The sequence below is a fragment of the Anser brachyrhynchus genome (genome assembly GCF_964034855.1).
Source record: "Anser brachyrhynchus genome assembly, chromosome: 16".
NCBI classification, from domain to species: Eukaryota; Metazoa; Chordata; class Aves; order Anseriformes; family Anatidae; genus Anser; species Anser brachyrhynchus.
Genome location: NC_137734.1, coordinates 13,154,212 through 13,178,277, shown reverse-complemented (window position 1 = coordinate 13,178,277; position 24,066 = coordinate 13,154,212). Strand labels below are relative to the sequence as shown.

General features: G+C 53.0%; 1 protein-coding gene across 7 annotated transcripts in view; it reads right to left on the bottom strand.

Moving 5' to 3' along the window:
• PPP1R16B (protein phosphatase 1 regulatory subunit 16B) overlaps window positions 1-23,256 on the bottom strand; it is a 63,456-nt gene extending 40,200 nt beyond the window's left edge. For 2 of the 7 annotated variants that reach the window (XR_013939851.1, XM_080557536.1), the window contains exons 1-2: window positions 19,982-20,258; window positions 3,144-3,546 (exon numbers count right to left, since the gene is read on the bottom strand). Coding sequence is in view for 6 of the 7 variants with exons in the window: in XM_080557536.1 (XP_080413662.1) it covers window positions 3,144-3,390 (247 nt within the window). In the remaining variant the exon portion in view is untranslated. Of the gene's footprint in view, window positions 1-3,143; window positions 3,547-9,460; window positions 9,686-14,836; window positions 17,560-19,981; window positions 20,259-20,344 lie in introns of those variants that run through there. The other 5 variants (XM_080557532.1, XM_080557531.1, XM_080557535.1 and 2 more) reach the window with 5 other exon arrangements.
• Window positions 23,257-24,066: the final 810 nt, after the last annotated feature.

Sequence of the window (24,066 nt, the reverse complement as noted above, 5' to 3'; positions counted from 1 at the left end):
CATGCCCCGTCAGAGCCATCTCCTTCAGCCCCATCTCACTGCCTCGCCATCCCAAGAGAGGAAGCTGTGGGGCTTGGCCTTTGGCTGAAAGGAGCAGGGACGACGTGAACCCATCGTAGTGCCTGTCATGGGGCTACAAGCCGTGTCCCACACAGACCTACAAGGCTCCACACAAATAACTCTTTCTCCAAAAATCCCCCCACATGACCACACCATGTCCCCAGTGCCACCAGCTCGGGCCCTGGGCTGTGCACGTGGCAGCAGGGCCAGGCAGCTCCGCTGTCACCTCTCCTCACGCCTGAGCTGCTCTCAGCGTCTCCACCCTCCAAGCAAACACCTTCCAGGCTGACACGGGATTTTGAAAGCAAAAGGTTGTTTTTTGAGCAAAACAAGTGCTGCTATTTCAATCACACCTGTGTGAGACGCAGGAAGCAGCAGACGCAGTCAGCACGGCCAGGCCCCGGGGGACACAGAGCTCTGAAGGGCAGGGTCAGGTTCCTGCCCTGCTGCTGCCATCTCTCGGGACTTGGCCCACCTCCATCAGGAGGCCACGCCACAGCACAACACACCTTCCAGAGAGAAAGCTAACTTGCTCTTCACCTCCGCTCATCCCTAATTTCATTGCATGGCACCTACTGTCATCCCTTCTTCCACCTCAGGAGTGAGAATGTTAAAAAAAAAAATAGAGAAAACTAATAAAGGATGGAAATTGCACGCCCGCTCAGAGGTAGTTCAGAGATGACGAGTGCTAACGGCACCCCCAGCTCTAACTTCCCTCACAGAAACTTCTCAACTTTTTAATAATGTATATTTCTCCTCCCCCTTCACTTCCCACATGGAAACAAAAGATGATTCATATGCTGAAATCATCCCCTGGGACCTTCAAAAGGCCATGAATTCACTCACATTGGCCTAGGGCTCTTGATAAGGAATTTTCCCAGTTTGGCATCTGGGATTGATGCCATCCCCTCCTTCCCTTTATACTGGTGCCACAGCACAAAAGGACAGACCCTGCCCACAGGCTATTTTTAGGACTTAACTGACCACCAAAGCCATCAGGTTTAAGAAACTTGAGGCATCTGAGAAACCCAGCTACGCAGGGGAAGCACCCATGGTTAAGGCCTGCAGTCGCGACCTGGGCTCACCAAGGTAAAGAAGCCAACACGATGGGAGCCCCAGCGCTGAGCAGAGGCACCACCGCTGCATGAAGAGGGGGACGATGAGGTGCTCACTGCCCACCCCAGCACTGTGAGCACCTGCAGCTGTGCTCAAAACCATACCACATGCTGCCAAGTGTCTGTCTGTAGAGGTATGGGTGATAAATGTCATATATCTGTCACCTCAGGTGATGCTAGCAGATATAATTTCACAGCACGGCTCTAGTTGGCTTTGTTGATGGGGCTTTCCTAGAAGACCAGAACTGCTCAGAGTGAGAAACACAGGCTCAGTGGAGCAGAGAGCTGGAAGCAATTGTTAAACCTTTAAAGCAAGGAAGAAAGAAAGAAAAGCCTGCAGGTTGCTACTCATTATCACAGGTCTGCTCTCCCATGGAGAGGTAACAAATGAACGCACAGACACAGACACAAAGCAGGACTTGGAAATGCTTGTAACCACCTGGGCGGAAATGCAGTCCACCACCAAATCCCTCCATTTCCAAACAGTATGAAACGTGCACTGGTGGGATGTGAGGGCAAGTAGTGGTGCATGAAAGGCCTCCTCAGAAACAGGAACATAACTCTCGGAGGTTCCTTACAAGACAAGGTTCTTGCTTTCTACCCACATACACTGCTTCTTGCAGAAGATGCTGGAAACCAGAGCAACATTCACTAGCAGAGACGCAACCCAACTGGTCAGGTTTCCTAGGCATCTTCCTTTGTCTCTGCAACACCAATGGGTGATGAAGATCACACCAATTTCACTACCTGGCAGAGCCGCAACCCCAAAGACTGCTCCAGGTCTCCTCACAGAAATGTTTTTACATCTCTGGGGGGCATTTGTCCTTATTTCCTAGAAGGGTTGAGCCCCCTATCTTGACTTAGACTTTATGAGCAGTGGTACACAGTGACTGGGTTGGTAGGAAATGAGGCAAAGATGGGGGGAGAGGTGAGGCAGACAGATTTCTGCCTCTTAAAGGTATCTTCAGAAATGGAAAACCAGGTGTTTGCCCACTGCTTGTAGTGGCAGGACTGGGAAAACAGGTGACCCAAGCTCTCTTCCCAGAGAGGATTTCGCTTTAAAAATGTTACTGTGTTGGAAGAGAAAGGTTCTGTATTTCATTTATAGAAGTCACAGGAGAATTGCAGTGGCCACTGTAGGAACAAAGCCCCAATTCTCTCATTTGGCAGAGTAACAGAGGCCTCTTTCGTTGTCCCTTCAACAGGGCTGAGGAGCCCTCAGACCCAGCAGCAGTGTTGCTGGAAGCACCAGAGCTCAGCTCAGCTGTCCCATTTCCAAACCACTGCCAGAGCCCTGGCTTCCCGGAGCTTACAGGTTTTTCCCATTGCATTACTAAGGCTAATTTGGATTGACTTTTAGGCGTTTTTTCCCCTTCATTTTAAACAAAAGCAAAGCCTTTTGACCCACTTCGAAATGGAGCAATTAAACTGATTTCTGAACAATTTGGAGTTCTCACTTCTATGGGAAGCATTAAGCACAGAAATGAATTTCAGTATTCTAAATGGGGAAAATTCATACATCCATGTAGCTCTCAATCCATCCCCCAAGCAGAAAAGCTGAAAAGATTTACACTGACATGTAAATCCCTGTGGCGGACTTCTAAAAAACCTCTAAAATAGGCACACCCAAAAGGCGAAGGAGTGTTTCTCACCTTCTGTAAATGGGAAGTGTGAAAAGGAAAGAGATGAAAGCTGTCTTCCTTTTCCCAAATCTTGGTCTTAACTCCTGCCCCATCCTGTCACTTGTGCACCCACTCCTGGTGTCATTCTAGGTAACGATTGTGTCTCACCGTGCTTTCAGCAACCCAACCCTGCAGCTATGCCAGAGATGGCAACACTCTAGAGATAAACACCATGCCAAGGGTAGTCTTGTCCGTGGATGTCAATGCGGATGCCTCTGCACACCGAGGAGCTACATGGACCTCACAGGTATCCAAAAAAATAAATTGCCAGATACAAGTATCCTACCTTCCTCCAAGTCATTCCTCAGAGAGGCCTCCAGCAGAGCAACACTGGCTTCAAAAGATACTTTCTTCTGGTTAACAGCATTTCTCTTCTTTTCATGCTTCCGCTTCTTGTGCTGCATCTCCTTCTCATACTGCGCCCATTTCTTCAGCTGCTGAGCCCTCCGCTTCTGGGCTGCCCGCAGCCTCTCCAGCGTGGGCACCTTGTCGAGCAGCTGCAGCTCTGTCAGGAGGTCCACGTGGGCATCCATCGCCTCTGCCAGGAAAGAGGAGGTGAAGGACGTCCCAGCTGGAAATGATGTCCTTCCACAGGTCCTCAAGATCACGGTGGCCTTGTGCTATACCAGCATCTTGGGGCTGAGCTGGGAAGGGCCCATCGCAGAGTGTGGTAGGAATGTAGTGGAAGCCTGAAAAGAGGAGGAAAGTGTGAGGGATCAAGTCACATCCATGTAGACAAATGATTAAGACCAGCCCACTGGAAAACTCAGCAGGCAACACCTACCATCTCAAAAGAAGGCTCTTTTTATTGCATTTTAATTGCTTGGCTCTTCTCACTGGCCTTTGTGATTCCACCTCTCACCCACTTCAAACACCCAAGCAAAACCCTCTTGACTAGGTAGCAGTTTCAGCAAGCAATTCCTTCATGTCTACAGTTCAAGGTAGCCTTCTTTTATCAGCAGAAAAAAAGCCTAAGTGAGCTAACAAAGATCTTACTTAGTCTTTCACAAACGTCATTTCTCAGACAACCCGTGAGAGAGATACCAAGACACATCCTCAGGCAGGTTTCTACTGTCCACAAGCATCACCTGTGCTCCACTTCTTTATCCATCACCCCTTCTTACTCCACTCCTAGCCGAGGGCAGATGGGTCAGATGTCTCCCAGAGAGGCATTACCAACACTTCAACCACCTCAGCCACTTAAAAACATGGTGTTTTGTGTTCATTTCACTTTTCCCCAGATATTCTCTTCAGCACGCAGTAGGCCATTCTGCTTCTGCTGTACAGGCTCTATGCTCAGAGCAAGAAGCACAGTTAAATCAGAGCTGGACTCGTGGCGCAACCACAACACCAGCCAGCCTCTCGCAGCAGCACCCGCAGAGCGGTCAGCTGGGAGGCCCACAGGCAGCCACCCCATCACCAGCAGAAGGAAACACGCCCCAGATTTAAGGAGCCGCTCAACAGGGAAAGACGCACATGAAATAAAGTCAGTGCCGCAAGCAAACTGAGCAAATCCGTTCCAAATAGACTCACGTGTCGCACATCGAATGGCAAGGCTAGCGTGCCAAATCAGGGTAAGCTGCAAATAACCACATACAATATCGGAGCTGCTGGGAGATGTCCAAGCTGCACGCCCGCAGCGTCCCAACAAGTTGCACAAGGCAGAGACATCCACTCCTTTCAAACATTGCCACAGACCTGCCACCAGGGTTTGACCTCACCTATAAATACCTCGGCAGACTGACAGCGAGGCATGTCCTTTCCTCTGTGAGATAATTGGTTTGAAAACTGAAAACAAACAAACTCAGCCAGAGTACACAGGCAGGTCCTGGGCAGTAAAGGGCCAGCAGAGGCCAAGGGCAGCTTCAGTAGCACCTGCAAACCTTATTTTGAGAGTTTCAGAATAGATCTGAACACAAAAAAAATGTTTCAGTCCCATGAGAACTCAAGATCGCAAAAGTAAAGATTGTATAAGTAAATAAATTACAAATAATAATGAGAATAGTCATTAAATATTCTGTTCATATTCAGTAATATTCATTTTCAGTAATATTTCAGTTCATATTCAGTAATAATTAAATATTTCAGTTCCACATAGGTACAAACCCAAATCCTTGCAAACTTTTTCCTAAGAAAGATGCTACCAAGAAATTCAAGTACTTGCTCAAGCTGACCTCCACCAGCAGCTCTGCAGGGTTGGCACCAAGGCAGACCTCTTCCCCAAATGGTTTTGTTTTGGGACCAACGCCTTTCCCAAGCACAGGCATTTTGCTGGGAAGCTCTTCCCCACCTCCCATGGCTCCTGCCCCGCGCAGGCGTTCCTGCGCAGGTATCTTTTCTGGCGATCTCCGCTGCAGTAACACAGGCTGCAGATCTGAAGCCCGCTGACAATACCTCGAGTGGCGGAGATAAGGGCAGGAAATGCCTCTCAGCATACCGCGCCGGCACTCCCACCCGGCGCCTTTCCCACCCCGCTTCCACCATTGTTTGCTGAAAGATGAACAAATATTTCCCAAAATACACCTGAAGTAGGAATGATGGCCGAATTCTGCAGGTTTTGGAAAGCACGTAAAGTATTTCAGTGCTTCTCTGTTTACCCCAGAAAGCTGGAAGCTTTCCTCGCGGACGGCACCTTGGAAGGACACGAGGTGAGGAGAAGCGCGGCTTGCTCTGCTCCCCCGTGTTCCAGCTCCCCTGCACGCACACAGCTCTCCTGGCTTTCCTGCTCTCACAACAGCAGAAACGGGGAGAGATGAGCTGCCTACAGAGGGGAAGAAATGAAATGGCAACGAGGGATGCACGAACACCAGGAGACATCTGCTGCTCCCGTGAGGATCAAGCTGCCCTAGCACCAAAACCAGCCTGTCCCCAAACCACCCAATGAACCTCTAAAGGAGCAGAGAGGTCCCCTGGAGAGGACTTCTTGAAGGGGATACAGGTCAGCTGCTCAGGCACAAGTCCCCTAGCACTCTCCACAGATCCCAAAAGCCTCACGAAGACTTCAGCTCCATCTCTCCAGCCACCTGTTTTCCAACAGCCTGGTTTCCTCTGTACCAAAAGATGGCATGTTGCCTTCTGGTCACACAAACCAGCCGGTGTCATTACAGCAGAGGTACAGGCCCAAGAGTTTGTTTATCTGCAAAGTGACACAGGAGCTGGCTGTGTGGGTGTCTGTGGTTTGCAAGGCATCGCAGTTTGGTTTCTGTTTTATTTAAAGAAATGAAAAAAAAGCACCGTCCCTTGCACTCGGTTTCCATGAGCTCAGCAGATCCGAGCCACGGAGCCGAGCACATCCTGTGAGACGCAGGGACAGCGAGCGCTGCTGTGTCGGGGCCAGGAGGGAGGCGAGGCGCTCGCTGTTGTGTTGTGCTCGTGGCTTTCAGCGGGGAAGGACCCGCTCCAACAGTGCCAGAGAGCAGGCCCTGCAAAGGGCGTGCAAGCGTTGGCAAACACAACCTTTAAGAAACTTTGTGTTTCCTACATACTTTGCCTCACCTCAACACAAGATATGTCTCGCTAAGTTCAAAAGGACTCTTTCTGGGCATTGGTTACTCACTTGCATTCCCAGAGACCCTGATTCTGTGCATTTAGTGAATCCCTGGCTGCAACAAGCTGCTGCAGTGCAGGGACTGGCGGGGGCCTTCATCTCCTGTACACACACTTTTTCCACATCAGATTTAGTGGTTAGTAGAGGAAAACACCGAGTGCATCTGTTTTCCTGTTCCAGAAAGCACCCAGGGCTGCCCCCCAGTCCTTCCTGCCAAGCACTCAGCTTACAGACACTTTGCCACAGCGTCGCTGAGAATGGAGCTGGATCCGTTCAACCAGCAATGCTGCTGGGTGATGCCAGAGAGCACTCTGCTCTCCCCGTCAGAGCTAAGACCTGCAAATCCTCCGCCACATCTCCTCAAGGAGCTACTTAAAGCACAGCATGACACCAAAGCAGAGCACACGCACTTGCAAGAGTCATTTGCTTAAGTATCATTAAGCGATTTAATTTTTATTCCACTTAAAAAAAAGATAAACACACACAAACTCTGGCAGAGCAACCACTGAATGGAACGCACTGAAACAAAATAGTTTGGCAAACAAATAATTCCTTTAAGTTGCGCACCTTTCAAGCAAAAGTAAAATTCAAGGCCTGCGTACGTGAGCAGACTCTGCTGAAGTGAAGGAGATCAGTTTTGTTCCCTGGATCGTTTGTGGGAAGACACCTGCAGGACTGGGCCCAGCTGACTGGATGAAGTGTCTGAGTTTGCAGCATGAAGTCAAGCCAGTGGCATGAAAAGCGACAGAAATAGCCCTCTCCTCCCCACCTCACGTTAATCTTCTCTCAGCTGGAATTGGAAACCAAGCACAAAAGCCTATAGCAGGGATCTGAGCACATAAGCAGCCTGCAGCAGAGGCGGCTGCCCAACTCATTTATTTCCTTAGCATCGACTCCTGCACCATGGCAAGGCGAGGAGTTTCCAAACTTAGCCCTGCTCCTTCCCAGCAGGACCCAGGCTCATCTGTGCTCTTCTGGATGACCAGCCTGTTGCAGTCCTTCTGAACACATCCTCCAGCAACGAGCACCCCTGATGAATTCACAGGCTCCTTTTTCCAGCAGTACCCTCAGCACTGTCACCGCTCCTCGATACAAGACACACCCGCACCACGGCCTGGGTGACCAGCAAGGATCTGTCTCCCCGAGGTCTGGAGAAAGCAGCTCTTCATCGTTTTCTCCCCAACACGGGGACGAGCTCCCTGGCAGCACAGCAACACGGTGAGGAGACGGCCAGAGAGATGCCAGAAAGCCACCAAGAGCGGGAGGTGACAGGCTGCGGGATGGGCAGGAAAAGGCAGGCATGGGAGCTCAACTGTCCCCGGGGAAAAACAAGGCAGGAGGCAGGCGGGGGCTGCCCAAGGAGCAGGGAAAGCCGATGTGCTTGCGTGGGGCCATCCAGACATGAAGAGCTGAGGTCCAGTCCCTCCCCGCAGCCCGGGTTTGGCGAGTTGGAGGTTGCTGTTCGCCCAACGCCATGCGCCAAGGACGGCAGCAGTGTCCCCCTCATGCACAACAGGCTCCAAGTCATTTCCTAACTGGTGTCACTGCTGGGATCTTCAGGAAGAAGATCCACTTCCAGATCTTCAGGAAGACGAGAAAGCAAACCCCTCTCCTGGCTTAAGGACAGGAGCGGCGAACTGCCTCTGGATAAAAAGCTCTTGTTTGTTTTTTAAATTAGCACAGGATGCATGAAGACAAGAGGGTCGTGTTACGATAACCAGAGCCTGGAACCGTGTTTCTTTCACTATTAGATCACTGTGTCTCTCGCCTCTTGCCTTTTGGGCAAATGTTTCATCAGAGCATTGCTAACAAGGACACTGCCAAGCGTTACTGCCCAAATGCCCAAACCTCCACAACCTCACACACCTGGAGCAGAGGACTCAGCTGCTGGGCCTGCCAAATGCAAAAGGACAGAGCACCAGGCACCAGAGGCCACAGAGGCAACTGGGAAGGGAAGTTCAAATCACCCAGAGCTTGCACAGAGACGAGCCTGCCCCTCCAAGGAATCCCAGCCCCGAAACACCAATTTCCCCCCACAGTGCCACAGGAAAGTCACGTTTCCTAGAAACCCCAGGGGAGAAGGATGCCAGAATGCCCGTGGTGAAAGGCCGCAACGCAGCGTTTCCCAGCCTCCTGAAGTGTTTCCCTCCTACTTGAAACTGAAATGTGTATCTCCCCAGTCCCACACCGTGGCAGGCAGGTTGCACCCTCACCTTCAGCTGGACCTCCAGGCGACGAGGGTGCCACCAGCTGCCACCTCCTCCAGGACGGCACGGCCGGCAGCAGAGCTGAAGGCAGAAACCTGCAGCTGCTAACGCACAGACCGCGAGTGCAGCCCAAGGCAGCGCGTCAAACAACCCATTAACGCACACCTGAGCCAGTGCTTTCAAGATAAAAAGCAGCAAACCCTTCTGCGGGGGTCAGGAGCCTGCACAGACAGGCAGGGGGAAGCAGAACAAGGTCACCTGCCTGGCTGCGGGCTGCAAGCGCACTGCGAGAGCCCCCTCGGGACTATTATTTCTGGCTCTGCGCTGCACAAGGTATCGGTGAAACTCTGCTTGTCCCTCAGTGCCACACTGACAGCTCTGACCGTGGCTTCTGGTTGCAAATTATTCTTGCAGGCACCATGCAATTCTTCCTGCACCCTGCTGCAAGCCCCACAGCACCCGCAGGTTAACCACACAGGGGAGTGAAAATTCGGAAAGTCACTGCCACGTGACTCAAGTTCGCTGGTATCTCAGAAGCAAACAGCTCCTTCCCTCGCTCAGCTTCTACAGCATTTCGAGCAGCACACGTGCAGCACGACTGAGCGAAAGGAAAGAAGGTCAAAGTGGCAAGGAATGTTACTTGAAAAAAAAAATTAAAAGATTTCAGCCAAGACCCCTCGGGGAACACAACTCCTACAGACTGCCGTGGCATGCTGGTGGGGAAGAGAGGGTACAGAAGTCTTCTGGGTGAGAGATCTCATCAGAAACTGGGAGTTTGGGGAGAGATTCTTGGCTTTCCCACAGGTTTCTTGTATGCAAAGTAAGTAACTTAATCTGTGCCCCAATTACCTTCTTAAAGCGAAGATACCGCTTTACCTGGCTGCCACAAAGGAAGTTCCATCGCTGGTAAAGGTAAATTTGGTGGGGAAGGTGCATCGGTGTAAGTTGTATTCCTCACTTGACGGAAAGCTCGAAATTTAAAGCTAGGTTCTTCCCCAAAGAATTGAAAACATTTTGCTTCGGCTGCGTTAGCTCTGGTTTCAGATAATCTCTCCCTCTTCAGTGAGCTCTTTCCTAGCAGTGGGAATGAAATACGAGTAAGAAGGAAAAGGAAAAAAGTGAAACAGCAAGTCCAAAGAATTCCTTGGAGCTGATGCTGGTAGTAGAAAAATGTAAGTGCCTCATTCTTTTCTCCTCCCAACTGTTCCGCTCTTAACAATATTGGCACTTGTCTGAGGAAAGCCCCTCAGTATTTTCACTGTATATTTCCTGTAAACACCCAACATGGCACAATATACATTCTTTTTCCCAGCAATATTTCAACATGGGCTTACTTTCCTTGCTTCCTTAAAAAAAAGCCCTCCCGTGCCAAGCGGTCCTCCCCCACACGAGCGCGTTTGGAACCACACTGCTCCTCCGTGACAAGCAAAACAAATCCAGCGGTGGTCCCCAGGCGCGTGCACGCTGCCCTTTAACTCCTGCAAACAAGGGGAGAGCTGCACCTTCAGCTCCAGCCTTCACCACCAGCTCCGCTTTAGGATGCAGGTAGGAAGCGGGCCGCAAGTCCGCTCGAGCACCAGAGCCAGGCCAGCTCCTGTCGAACACCGGCAGTTTTACCACACAACACTTGGGTCCCTCCGAGTGGTTCTTGGGCAAAGCCACTCTTTGAACCCGCTTCCCGTCGCAAGGCAGCAGGACTTTGGGGCATTTTATAAAACCTCAAGCCAGAGAAGAACATCTGCTGCACAGAGCTCCCGCCTCTGGTCACCACAGCGCTCTCGAGGCTGCTGCCCTGCTGCATTAAGCAGCCCCCTTCGGCTTTCCAGGTAGGAAACTGCCGTTTTGCCTTTTGCTTCCAGGTCGACCTGGGCTCTTGGTCATCAGCTTCCAGTCTGGAGAAGGGAGAGGGACATTTCAATCAGCTTGAACTTGGAAAAAAAATCGAATTACGGTTTTGAATCAAGTCCAAATTATAACTAAGTTTGGGGCTCAGTTTCAAACTGCACATCAAACGAGTCTTGTGCAATAGAGAAAACTGTTCAACAGCCCACAGATCTGCCGAGACCGCACACCAACTGCACCAGTTCCTCTTTTTTCTTCAATTAGGGCTTTACGCTCTAAACAGGGAGCAGAGTCCCCACTGTGCCCCCACTGCCTGTCCCCGAGGCAGCGCAGGCGCCGCCTCAAGGGCAGCACTGTACGACTCCAGAGAAGACAATGCTCGAAGACAAGGAAATTTTATTCCTTCAAGAGTTCATTACACACCACTCCCCTCTCCCCTTTGCTCTCCCAAAGAAGAGTATCTGCTAACAAAATTTATCTCCAGCATCAGAGGAGCAGCAGGATCCCTGCCCTTAGGCAAAGAAAGGAAGATCAGAGCAGGATTTCTGTGCAAACATGAACCGAATCCCAGCTTCCCTCGCACGGGAGCAGGCCCATCCTCTGAGCCAAGCGGCTAAATAGTGAAGGAAAAGCATGCAGCAGCGCCGATTATGTGGAACAAAAATTAATTGAGGGCATAAGTCTCCAATTCGGCTCTCCATTTATTTTTCCACAGCAAGTTATATGTGAGTGCAGGTTGCAACGCAGACACCTGCAGGGAAAGCAGCCTGACCCAACTGTGACAGTGAGATTACCTCCTTTCATTTGTTTTTGGGGGTAAAGCTTCCATTTTTTATCAGACCTGCAACAGGCAAATGTACACGACCTTTCAGACCTGCATCCCCTTTCCTGACATTTTAAACTACACTCTTGGAGATTCTGAATGTGAAAAACAACAACAGATGCCCGCAAAACAGGCTTTAAAGTAAGAGATAGGGGGAAAAATAGCTGATTTCCAACAGAACCTCAAAAACACCACTGCAAAGCCCACACCCTTCCCGTACGATACCAGCTGAAGCCCTGTTTGCCTGCACACCGCTTTTTGACCGAAGTCCTTTCATTGTGTAAAGCCACCCGCACGCATTGTGGCACATGGAAAAAACACGGGGAACAGCCCTGCTCTGGCACAGCAGCGAGCTCGATAAGGGAATGGATTTTCCATCTGCAACCCCACGGTACCTGCGGCCGTGCCAGCCCTGGGACGTTTCAGCAAGAGAAAACTTCTCCCTGCACGTCTGCTGTGGAGCTGGCCACACCGACACCAACGCCGAGAGCCCACCGCTGCGTCCCAGCTGGCCACCCAGCCCTCAGCACCGAGCGGTCCCAGCAGGAACCAGCCCAAGCAGAAGACAGGAGAGGTCCCCAGACCACGAGGCCGCAGAGCAAACACCGTGGAGCCCGTCAGCAGCAGGCACCTGGCCCCGGCCATGGCCCTGATGTCACCTGGGCAGTGACAATGGCACGTGGTGGGAGAAGAGGGCTTGAGAGCCCGGGAAGCAGCTCTGCCGTCGGGATGGTGCTGTGCTTTCAGCTGCCTCTGCGGTCGGCGTGGATGTGACTGACAGGATCTGAAAGCGTCTGCTGCACACCTGGCAGAAGGGATATTGATTTTTGTGGGAGATGTACGAGAGGATGCTCTTCCCCATCATCTGATTCATTCCTTTTAAATAGCAGTTGTATTTAATTATTGCTAACCAAATGCCTTCACCCCTAATGTCTGCAGACACTACTGAGCTCGTCTATAAGCTTTCCAATGATCCTCGAGAGATCTTAACCAAGTAACACTCAAAGGCGCCCGCACATCTCCCGTCTGTTGGGGAGCCCGCACGTCTGTCCAGAGGGATTTGCCCACCTGCAGGGAGCCCGCAGGCCCCGCAGGAGAGGAAAGAGGTGAGACCTTGGGGAAAACAATTTATCCACGCTACAGCGCATGAAATTTTGCTCCATACAGCTCAGACATCTGGACTTCTGTCCGAGGCACTGCCTTTATGCCCTGGTGAACTCCACAGTGCCTTATTAATTCTGCTGCTAAGCCACGCACACGCTGCTCCTCCACACCAAAAAATCCACCCCTCTCCCCCAGGCTGAGGTCAGCCACAAGCAAGCAAGAAGGGGGCATGAGGCTGCAGAGGGTCAGGCTTCCCTGCAGCATAAAACAGTTGCTCTGGGGTATCACTATCAGCCCATTCACAGCAGCAGCAAGGCCCAGCACCACCAGACATTGCTACTGCAGGGCAATCATCAAGATTTGTTTCTCCTGAATCCCACAGGAGTACTTGAAGTGCGTTTCCCAGAAAGCTGCCCCCTAACATTTCAAGAGCAGGACAGCAGAAGCCCTGCACGGGATGCCGTTTGCTGCCAGCTGGGCTTGGCGCAGGAAAAGCATCCCCACCAACAGCCCCACCACTGCCTCTCACCTCCACCTCGGCCCAAGCACAGCTCGAGAGCAGCTTGTCTTATCTTAGATGCAAACCGTCAGATTTAAACAAACACACAGCCTTCTGCGGCGCTAACATCACCAGCTTCAGTCTCAAATCAAACACTCGGAGCAGCTTGCCACTGCCTTGCTTGCGAGGCAGATTTTGTGTTTCTAAAGTACCTTATTTTTAGGCGCAGCTATCAACCCGTACGTCACCATCCATGCCCTACTTTTCATGTTTTCTGCCTCTACACTTGGCCACAGTCAGAGATGGCGTGGTGGCCTGACTTGCTGCTCTGACCACGCAGTTGCTCTTACATTCAGTTTCAAACCTTTACCATTTATTACGTTGCAAACATGACTTAGGACATTTCACACGGACTTGGTTACCAACACAGTGTCAGAACTGCAGGTACCTCTCTCCTCCCCGGCAGTTACTTTGCTTCTGCCCCTTCTGCAACTACGAGCACCAGGGCTCCCCGGCCACAGGTCCCTCTCCTCTTCTACCCACGAGCACAAGGCTTGGCCATCCTTCTTCTCTGCTGCCTGGGGGTGCAGCTATGCCTGGATTTGCAGACACACAGACTTGCCCAGGGGAGAAAGACTTCCCCGAAATACTGAGATTTAAGGGCCAGACCTCAGCCGGGAAGAACGGCTGCTCTCAAGGGAGACTTTCTGGAGTTTTCCAGGCACAGGTACCCAGCTCGCCATTCTCTACCTGCCTCAGCTGACACTGCTCTGAGAAGCTGTTCTAGCTGGATGGCAGAAAATTGTTTGTTCTGGTCGTGTAAGTCGTATTCAGGTACAGGGACATCTTAAAGCCAGAAATCCAACCCCGCAGGTGGTGGAGATGGTCCTTCTGTGTCCCACTGCCACATCTGAAGCATGGCTCCCTCCCGTTGCTTTGGCGGGTCAAACAGGTCAGCAAGCACGGCCCACCCAGGACAAAGCCCCTCTTACCTTCACACACCAGCTGAATGCTGCTTGCTCAGGACCTCGGTAATAAAAAGCCAAGCCCTACACAAATACCTAAACCTCAGCTTAGCGCCAGGCAGCAGAACATGTTGGTGGATCTCACTAGACACTTCACAGCCAGCACAGGCCTCACATCATCCTTGGTCTTTCTCCTCTGATGGGTATTTGACCTCTGAGCTGCTTAGCAAGCAGCTCCGCAGAGCTCACGGCTGTGCAATGCTGCCAGCATCCAGCGCTGCTGCATGGAGCTGCTGCAATGCCTCCTCCTCGGGGTTTTCCCGTACAGACCATTAGAGGTGCCATCACTGTACCACGGTGTCACACGTGGCAGCTGGGACAAAATCAAGGCAGCTGGCACAGGTAAGTGAGACTGTGCATCTCCAGCCCTCCCTCCTAGCTGCCCCCTCTCATCCTTCCTAAAAATGCTGGACCTGCAGCTCCTGCCCCCTCCGGCTCGAGGGCAAAGCCCCACGGCGCGGGGTGCTGAGCAGCCCCTCACCTGCAGCGCGGAGGCAAGAGCTAACGAGCAAACTCACAGGGGAGGTCTCTTGGCAACACGGGGTGAGAGAAAAGGAGGGGAAAATTGCTGCCAGCTTGTTTGTGTGCACTTAGGGTGGCATTTCCAATCCTGTAATTGTTGCATAATGAATTTAGCAATGGAGTTCAAGAGCTATGATTCATTCAGGCCAAAAAAACATGAGTCAGCCCCCAAAGAATCATGAGATGTTAAAATTATATACATTTAACTTGAGCTTGACAAATCCGAAGGAGCAGCGTAACAGCAGAGTGTCTCAGCGCAACTCAAAACATCATGCAAATATCCCCGCAAGACGAGCACAGGGCAGAGCAGCGAGTCGCTCCGGCAGCGCAAATTATTTACGGCCGGCACCTGAACGCGGCTCAGGTGATCAGCCCCGGCTGGGATCCGGGCACCTGATGCTGTGTCTTACCTGGGACTCAAATCGCCTCCGGGGTTAAAGGGAATAAGGTCCCGTCCAGCCCGGCACGAGGTCTTTGTGCCACCTCCCTGCGGAGAGGAGCGCTCGAGATGCTCGTTCCTGCGTGCGAGCAGCACAAAGGCCGGACAGACGACAGGGGAGGAGAGGAGAGGTTGCTACGGGGAGCTGGCACTCCGGATGTTAAAACAAACCACAGCATGGGGCTGGAGAGGGAGTGCAGATCTCTGCAGGGGCAGAGCAAGAAAGAGGGCAGATTCATTATGGCAAAGGATGTCTACGTTAAGGAGCGTGTGCGGATCGCCAGGAGGCAATGCAGAGAAGACCTCGGGAAAAAGAATATTTTTTTTCCTAGCTCTGTTGGGTGAACTTGTTTAAGTCATCTCCTGTATTCTGTGCTTACAGAGCTTGCATATGTGGAAAGAAACATTATTCTGAAACGAGATAGGGTGCGAATTCAAAGCAGAGCAACTATTCTGGGTTAACTCCCCAGGTGGCTTCTTACTCTAGAGTGACAGTACCTTTTTCTAGTTTAATTCACTTTAAAAATAGATTAGGCCAATGGTTCTGATCCGCAAGGCCATCATAGCTGGCCTGCCGCTTTTAGAGCATCCTTAATTAGAGCCTGGATATGGGGACAGGTGGGGCTCCGGGACGCAGCTCCGACGGTCCCAGTTTGGCAGTGTTGTATTAACCCAGGCCGGGGAGGAACGAGCTGCCTGCAGGAGGGTCTGCACAGAGCCCACCTGGCCGGGAGCTGCTGCCCAGCAGCCACCCTACACGGACACGCGTTCCCTTCTCCTCCCTCTTTGTACAACAGGGGAACGGCCGGCACAACGCGCTCTGCCAAATGCGAGCCAGGCAGCGCTACCATGAGCCTACAATCCGTGCTGGGCGCGCAAGCAAAAGCTGCCTTACACAGCCGTTTGTGTTTAATGTTCATTTGAGTTTACCATTTATCGAAGTTCTATTTAGCCTCATTAATCACAGCCTATCAAGCTCTTTCAAATGCAAACAGAAAAGAGTACCCAACAACCGCACTTCGTGCTTTATCCTTCTCCTCCTGGAATTACGGAAAGCCATGAAGCAGGAATGCCCACCCACCTGCCTCCTGCTTTCCAACCACTTCCCATGGGATTAAATCAGCTGACTGTTCTGGAAAAAAAAAGTTATATCTCTTTCCCTGCCAGCTAGCAATATTCCAGGAGAGCAAACTGTGTGTTATGCTGGAGGAAGAGCAGAGGGAAGGCAGATACACCGCTCCTAGCTCTCGGCAGCAGCGATACCCGCATCAGGACTCGGGAGCGGTGTCTGAAAGCAGGGATGGCCAAGCCACCTTTGTCAAAGGCTTTGTCATTTCCTACCCGGGCCTCTAGAGCTGGAAACCCTGCAGCTCACCTAATCCACACCAAATGATACACCATTTGTTTGCTTCATACCGCTATCGAGGCTTAGTGTTCCTAAAGCTATTTGTTTTTTTCTAGGTGTGGACGGGGCTCTGTTAACCACAGTATTTACACGCTTCTGTGAGGCCTGGAAGGAGAAGGTCCATTAGAAGAAACGCGTTACTCTGGAAGCTGTACTTGCCCCTGCACGGAGGTGATGCCGAGTTCAGGCTCACACCGAGCAGCCCAGCAGGACCCGGCACAGCATCAGGCTCTGGGCTGCTCACCTCCACCCCAGCCAGCAAAGCACCAGCGTCACCTTAAAAATAATTTATTATTACTAGAAATATAGAAATATAAATATATAGAGAAAGAAAAACATGTCGGGGAGCAAAAAGCGACAGGCTGCAAAGGAACATGCCCAAAGCAGGAGCACTTGGGCGAGCGGCACAGGCAGTGCCGATGGGCAGCAGCGCCGGCAGCACGGCGCTGTCGGGATGAATGTGCGAGGGAGCACGTGGAGAGGAGCTGAGGAGAGACGAGCAGATTAACAGAAGACAACAGATTTCTAGTAAGATTGCGATAAGCCTCTTTAAACATCCCTGAAGGATGAGCCAGCTGGCAAGGCCGTCCTCGGAGGTGGTGTAACTCAACTCAGAGCCTTGCAAAAAGCGAGCAGCTGACCCCTTTCACACATCCCGGCTCGCTCCTGCAGCTCTTTAGGCAACGTGGCCGAAAGCGCGGTGCCTGGATGCTTCTGCACCCGCCAGCAGCCTGCAATTACAGCCTCCCAGCAGAGAGGAAGCCAGCCCTGAACTATTTTCAATGAGCAAACAAGACGCGAGGTCGGGCTGATCATTAGCGCCGGCGGAGCGCACCGTCCCCCGGACCCGGCCAGGCAGCACAGGAGGAAACGCGCTGTGTGCGCGGGCTGATCCTGAGCCACGTCCCCAGCACGAGGCGGTGCCGCTGCCCCACGCGTGCCAGCAGGGCTGGGGGCAGAGGCACGTCGCTCCTGGTAAGGGCTTTGCCAAAGCAGGGACGGCGAGGTGAAGAGGGGGGCCCCGCTATCGTGCTCTCACCTTCTTTCAAAATTCAGCTCTGCCAGGCTCGGTGCAGAGCCGAGCCCCCTCCTGGGGACACCACGTCCCCGTGAGCGGTGCCACCTTCTGAGGAGGAAGAGGAGGGGAAGCAGGGGAAGGCAAGCTGGAACATTACGATTTTGATGCTTTTTTAAGGGACAACACCTGCAAAACCTCCTGAAGGTGGAGTGGACCCCTCACAGGTACGGCTACGGGAAGAGTTTGTCATCTCCCTTTTCCAGCGCCCCAACAAAAACCCGCAAGCATCAGAACCCAGAGGGATCACCTGGAGCAGGAGAGGGCTTCAGAACGAAGAACAGCAGCGGCGGGTTTGTTTGATATCAGGCAAGATCTTCTTCGGCCAGTTAGCTGGTGATGCAATTTGCCCACTCGGGTCACTGAGCCACCATTTAGCAGCTTCGAACGAGACGAGCAGAACTGCGGCCAATCTTCCCCCTCCAGCAAAACGAGTGACTCAAAGTGCAGCTAATGACAGAGGTTCAGGAGGATCTGGCCGAGGATTTGGCCTGCTGCTTTGAGAGGGCCACTTATTGCCCAAAAGGAGACCGACCTCTTTCAAGCCACAGAAGTTAATCCTGTGAAGATGAAGGACCTGAATTTCCTATCGTAATTCACAACCATTAAATACCAGAGGGCTGCCAAGCTCGAGGCAGACGCAGGTAAAAGCAAAAAAAAAAAAAAAAAAAAGAGAATCACACCCAAAATCAGGTTAAGGAAGGTCACAGTTAAACCCCCCTTCATCTCCAGAGAGCAGGAGACATTTTTAAGGATGGAAATAAGGAAGGAATAACGTCTCCTGAAGACTTCTTAGCACAAACCCTGCTTTTTCACTAATTTACATAAGACAAAAACGAGACATCCCCTCACCCACAAAGGCTTCATTATTTGTCAGCCTCAGACTCTGTAACCATTATTCCAGCAAACATTGGTTGATGTTTTTCTTCTTACTGGATGAAATGTGCCTAGAGGCAACAGGCATTTTATAAATTATTAAACCAAGGGAAAATGAGGTCCTAACAAAGTGGCTGCAGAAGCGATGCAGAAGCACCAAGGAGCCGGTACAATTGGTACCAGCACACTCACACAGGGTCATTTTTCCAGCACTGAAGGACTCAACAACAAGACATTGTCTGAAACGGGCAGCCCGAACACGCAAAAAAGAAAAAGTTGTATTTCAGTGTTTCATCACACCCAGCACAGACATCAGAAGTTCAACACTTTAAAGCTTATTTTTGTTATGAAACCCTCATATGTGTCTTCCTGCTAGAAGGAAAATAAGCTTTTTATCCTCACAAGAGATCTCACAACATGAAGCAAAACCCATAAAAATAATGTAATGAGAGTATTTTCTAATGTAAGAAGAGTGTTTTCAGAATCACGCGGAGTTTTTGAGCAAACCCTTAGCACGGAGATGAAGCCAGGAAAGCATAAATGAAAAGGTGCTCTTCCTAGTCAGGATTTAGCGTGTCTTTCACCAGAACAACACAACCCCTCCAGTTTCAGTTTGGCTCCAGACTGGAAAGCCCGTCCTGCTTTCTGCCCGACGGGCACCGGGCCCCTCTCCGTCAGGAGCAGGGCGCCCGGCGGCAGCGGCCAGCTCAGGGCAGCCGCGCCGAGGCAGCCGGGGTCAAGGTGAGCGCTAGGGCAGCCCCCGGGCCGCTCCTCCCCAGGCTCCCCGAGCTCTCCAGGAGCACGGAGGGCTCAAACCGAGATCATCGACTTCCAGGTTTGCGAACCTCGTGCTTTCCTCCACGAGGACGAGAAGCCACCTTCTCTTCTCCTCCCCTGTAGCTTGAGACACCCTCCTCAAGCAGAGGTAGCACAGCGCAGGAGGGACCTTCCCACGATAACTAAGCGGGGTTAGGAGCAAGAACTTGCTTTCTTGCCAGCAGAGCCAACCGAGAGCATCCCCAACGCCGCGACCCCGGCGCTGCGGAGTTTGGGCTGCGCTCAGCCCTGCTGCCGGCGTCTGGAGGAGCCGCTCCCCAGGCGGGACCTTCGCCGCCTCACACGCAGACCAGCTGCAATCCCGGTGCCACTGCAGGAATTACGGCCGCTCACGTTTATGCTGCCTCAGGTACATCTCTTCCACAGCGTGGTTATGCCAAAGGGGAGAGGATTTCTAAAGGCAACCAGCGAAACCCCTCGGTGAAGCGAGGGAAGATTCCCCCCTTCGGTTCCTTGGGCTCTGGGCGATGACCCACGGCCCAAGGGTGTCCTCAAACACCAAACCCAGCCTTTGGCCAGGGGAGCAAACTGCCCTGAGGACCTAATCCCGTCCTCAGCGCTAGCTGCGTCCGAGGTAAGGTCGGACAAATTTATTGTGGGATTACCCGGGTGCCTTGAGCCACCGGGGGCGGGCAGCGGGCTGCATTATTTAAGCGGCTCTCACCAGCCCTGTCTAGGATTGCACAGGGCTGGAGTTACCGAAACTCCGTGATTGCGGCCACCCGGGAGAGGCGACCAAGACCCCGGCGGAGGGGAGGCGGTGGGGGGGGGGGGCACCCCCCCGGCCCTCCCCTCTCCCAAACCCACCCTCGCCGGCCGACGAGCTCTGCGGGGGCTGTCGCGCCCCTAAAAGGGGTCATCACCCCGGAGCCCCCCCGCCTCCCAAGACGTCCCCTCTCCGTGCCGGCTGCCCCGCCACTCACCCGATGCGCAGCGGGGCCCGGCCGCCGAGCTCCCAGCGCCCCGGCTCCGGCTCCTCCGGCGGCGGCTGCTGCTGCTGCTGCTCCGCCCCGAGGTGGGGCCGCGGCTTTCGGAGGCGCGGCCGCGGAGCTGGAGGAGGCGGGGGGGGGGCCGTCGGGCCCTGCAGGTGGCCGCCGGAGCATCCTTAGCACCAGCCCCTCTCGCAGCATCCTCCGCACCGGCCCCTCTCGCAGCATCCCCCCCGGGGACGCAGCAGCGTCCCCGGGGGGGATGCTGCGGGAGGGGCCGGTGCGAGCGTTGGGCTGCGAGATCGCGTGCACGCGTAATAAATTTAATTAAAAAATGGAAATCTGCATCTCCGTCACCTTTCTGTCGCAGCCACCCGTCGTGGTGAGGCTGCTGGATGGGGCTCCGGGTACGGGCTGGGCTCGCGCGCACGCCGCTGCCTGAGCCGGAGTTGGAAGGTCTGGGGAGGAAATCCGGGTGAGCGGCCGTGCTGCCCTTTATTTTCAGCATAAACAGCCCAGGCTGGTGGCAGGTTCCTGTTTGTCACGGAGCGGCGGCGTTACAAACTGGGGAGGGAGTGGGGGCTCTCTCGGGGTGCGTTTTTAGGGGAAACTACGAGCCGGCCCTCAACGCCACGCCGGGTTCACGTCAAGCTTGCAAAACGCGGCGGTGCCGAAACCAAACGGCGTGCCCGAAGCATGCCTCATGCCCATTTCACAGGCCGACAAAACGAGGCAGATAAGAGGCTTTGCCCGGAGCCCAAACCAGTCACCGGGCCTGGGAGCGCAGCCAGGAAGCTCCGGGGAGCTCGCGCTCACCCTGCAGGGCTGGGGAGCACCGCCGAGGGGATGCTTCACGCTGCTGTCAGATCCTGCCTCCGCGCATTTTCCAGGGTGAGATAGGTTTCGGTAGGTTTGGAGGATTAATCACCAGCCGCCCCGTTTCCTTTTGGGAAAAGGCCTCCACACAGGCGCCGGATAAGAGCAACGGGGAGGCAGCTCTGACCTTTGAGCTGTGGGATTTCCTTAAAACGTTCTAGCTCTACGAATAGCTATCGGTTTGGGTCACAAATCGCTCCTCTGAACGGGACAATGTGGGGGGAAGCGCTGAGCGGTAACAAAGCTGGACCTTTGCAGTTGTACCTGGGTGCGAAAGGGCATCCATAGCATGAAAGTCTTTAAGGTGGGAGTCTCCTCAGGTGTGTCTCAGGCCATCTATCCAGAACTCACGTACTCCTGCTGCAGCACAGCAGAAATGGGTTTCAAGAGTCACCAAGTGCCTTAGCTGTACAAACTTGTCTTACCGATGGATTTATAAATGATCAGGTCTGGAAAACAAAGCTGATGAGAAGGAATTACAGCCATGTCCTCCTCCTGACTGGATCCACGAAGGTGGGGGTTGGGGATGGAAGAAATGGGAAAAAGTTCAGCCAAGGTAAAGGTTAGTTACGGATCTGGGGCCAGACTCAGATCCTCACCAGCCAGAGGCCTCGGCGGCCCTGAGGCTCCCGGGGAGGCTCTCCAAACCCGGCAGCTGCAGCCCTAGCCCAGGGCGCAGGAGAGCCGAGCGACTTAGGATCGTCCTCTGAAGTCCATAATTTAGTTTGTTTATTGAAGAAGTGCTATAAGCACAGCTGCTTTCTGAGGCACGTATGGTAATGAGGGGGGGGAAATCATATAAATAAACTGGCTCGGTGCCAGAGCAGTGAGTCAGCACGGGGAGCTGAAATGCATCCTAACAGTTACAGGATCAAAAAAAATAAGGCTCGCTTTCTGTTCAGGCTGGGTTATGAGCACTGCAAGCAGGACAAGAAGCCAGCTCCCACGTCTGCAGGCCCTCGCGGTGCCCAGAGCCCAGCCATGGAGAAGGTGGAGAGCTTCAGGGCTGAGGGAGGACCCGCAGGCATCTATCTGCGTGTCCTCCTCCGTGCTGGCAGATCAAAGCTCTCGATTCAGTTGCCAACTCAAAGATTTGGAGATAGAATAGAAATAGAGCTTGTTTGTTTTCTAATGCAGTCAAAATCCCCTGGGTCAGGTTTTCATGGTTTTCTTTGGTAAAAATTATTAAAAAGATAATAAAAATAAAACAAAAAGAATGCAAAGATTTAGGTTTAAACAAAAACAAAAAAGCTATTTCAAAACTAAAGTTCCATGAAAAGCACTCCTAAAGCATCCAGCGTGTTCAAAGACCCAGCTCCTAACATCTCTTTCCTCATCCAGACTTCAATCCCATTTCACGGCTAGTTTTGGTCCCTCGGGTTCCTTTCTTTGTTAAGTTCACTCTTTGCTGGAAAGATTTCACCTAGGTCTGAGGAGAAGATTTTTCTCTCGTGTTTTCCCAACATGCAAGTTACTCAGCGGGCAGACCAGGCGCTGACAACCAACCGAGTCTTCCAGAGGAAAAAAACAAGTGGGAAGCTGCAGCGATTGCGGCAGCTCGCACACACAGAAGGAGCTGCCAGTCTTGTGCTGGGGATAAAAACGCAGAAGCAAGGGGACGGCAGAAACCAAGCCCCTGCTCTTCACGTGTGCAGGGCTCATGTGCTTCCCATCGCTGCATCGTACTGCGTGGGGACCGCTCATCTCAGCAGGGACCAGCCCAGCACGGGCAGGCTCCAGCACCAGCTGAGCGCCCTGGGAGCCGCGCAGGTCACCCCGGGCACGGGCTGAACCCACTGCCTTGTCTTCCCTCTCCTCTTTATTTCATGCTTCCAAAGATTTCTTTTCAAGGTCTCATGATGTACGTTCTTCCAGCTGATGGTAAGAGTTTGTTTTTTTTAAAAAGGCCTCAAATGGCCCCAAGCAGCCCCTGTCTGTGCTGAAACCTGCCCCAAACAAGCACAAGCCCCTGTGAAGCACGGGAGCAGTCCAGGCTCCGGTGTCTGCTCTGCTGGGCAAGGCTCACGGGAGACATTTGGCAGCACCACCGGGGCTGGGGGAAGAAGCGAGCCATGAGATAAGAAATGAAGGCCGAGGCTGGTCATGGCAATGGGCTGCTTCGAGCGCTGGGGCTGGCCCAGGGCAAGAGGCAAAGTGAGCTGGGCAGGGGCACAGAGGGTGTGGGAGAGAGAGGGACAGAAAAGGAGGGTGAAGTGGGAAATCTTGCAGGTTTAACGATGAGGATAAGAGGCTCTGAACACAGATAGTGGGAGGAAATGAGCAGTGCAAGGGGAGCTGTGGGGTGGTGGAAGGGGAGGAGCGACCCAGCTGTGGGGCCTGGCTTGTTGAGAAGGAAGCTGCCAGGGACAAGACAAGGAAAGGGGGCTGAGATGGGGCTGAGACGGGTGCTGTCGTGGTGAGACCGCAGCTGAGAGAAGGGTGCTGCAGCACAAGCACTGACATTGGTAATTCTCTGGGAAAAATAAACTCATTCAAGGGCTTGGGAAGTGCTGAAGTTCTGGGAAGGCTCTCAGTGTCTTGCAGAGGGTTACACGGCATAACCAGGGTGCGGCTGGAAAAGGAGAGCTGGGGGAAGGAAATCAGCAGAGAGGAGGCAGGAGGGCACCCAGGGAAAGCTGAAAGTGGAAGCAGAAATGTGGGATTAAAGAGACAGAGGGGCAGATCGGCTGCCTGGCACCCGTTCCTCCTCCTGCCTGTGGGCACAGAGGCCAGCTCACCACGGGTAACGCGTTTCACACCAGCTCCAGCAGCACCACCAGCCCAAAGCAACACAGCGTTAACATCCAGGACTTCCCCAGGGGAAGGACCATTTGTAGGCACAAAAACAGGAGTAGGCTTAGAGCAAACCCCTCCAAAAGCTGCAGAGAGCTGGGGCCAGGCTGACCTGTGTACGTACTGCAGGAGTTCACACCCTTGGCAAGAAAGAAATATTTCAGATCGATGGGCAAAGATCCATGGCCTGCAGGGTTCCTGGTTAAAGTCCCTGTGGTCAGGAGCTGGCCACCTGCCCAGTGCCGAGTGCGAAGCTGAGTTCTCCTTTCTATCACCATCCTCCTCTCCACCCTCGGGTGCCTCGCCGGGGGCAGGCCGGGCAGTGCCTGGGGAGGGGCACTGGGTGCTCAGCTCTCGGTGCAGGGCTGCTGAGCGCCCAGCACTGTGCCAGCACGCTGACACGTGGGGCT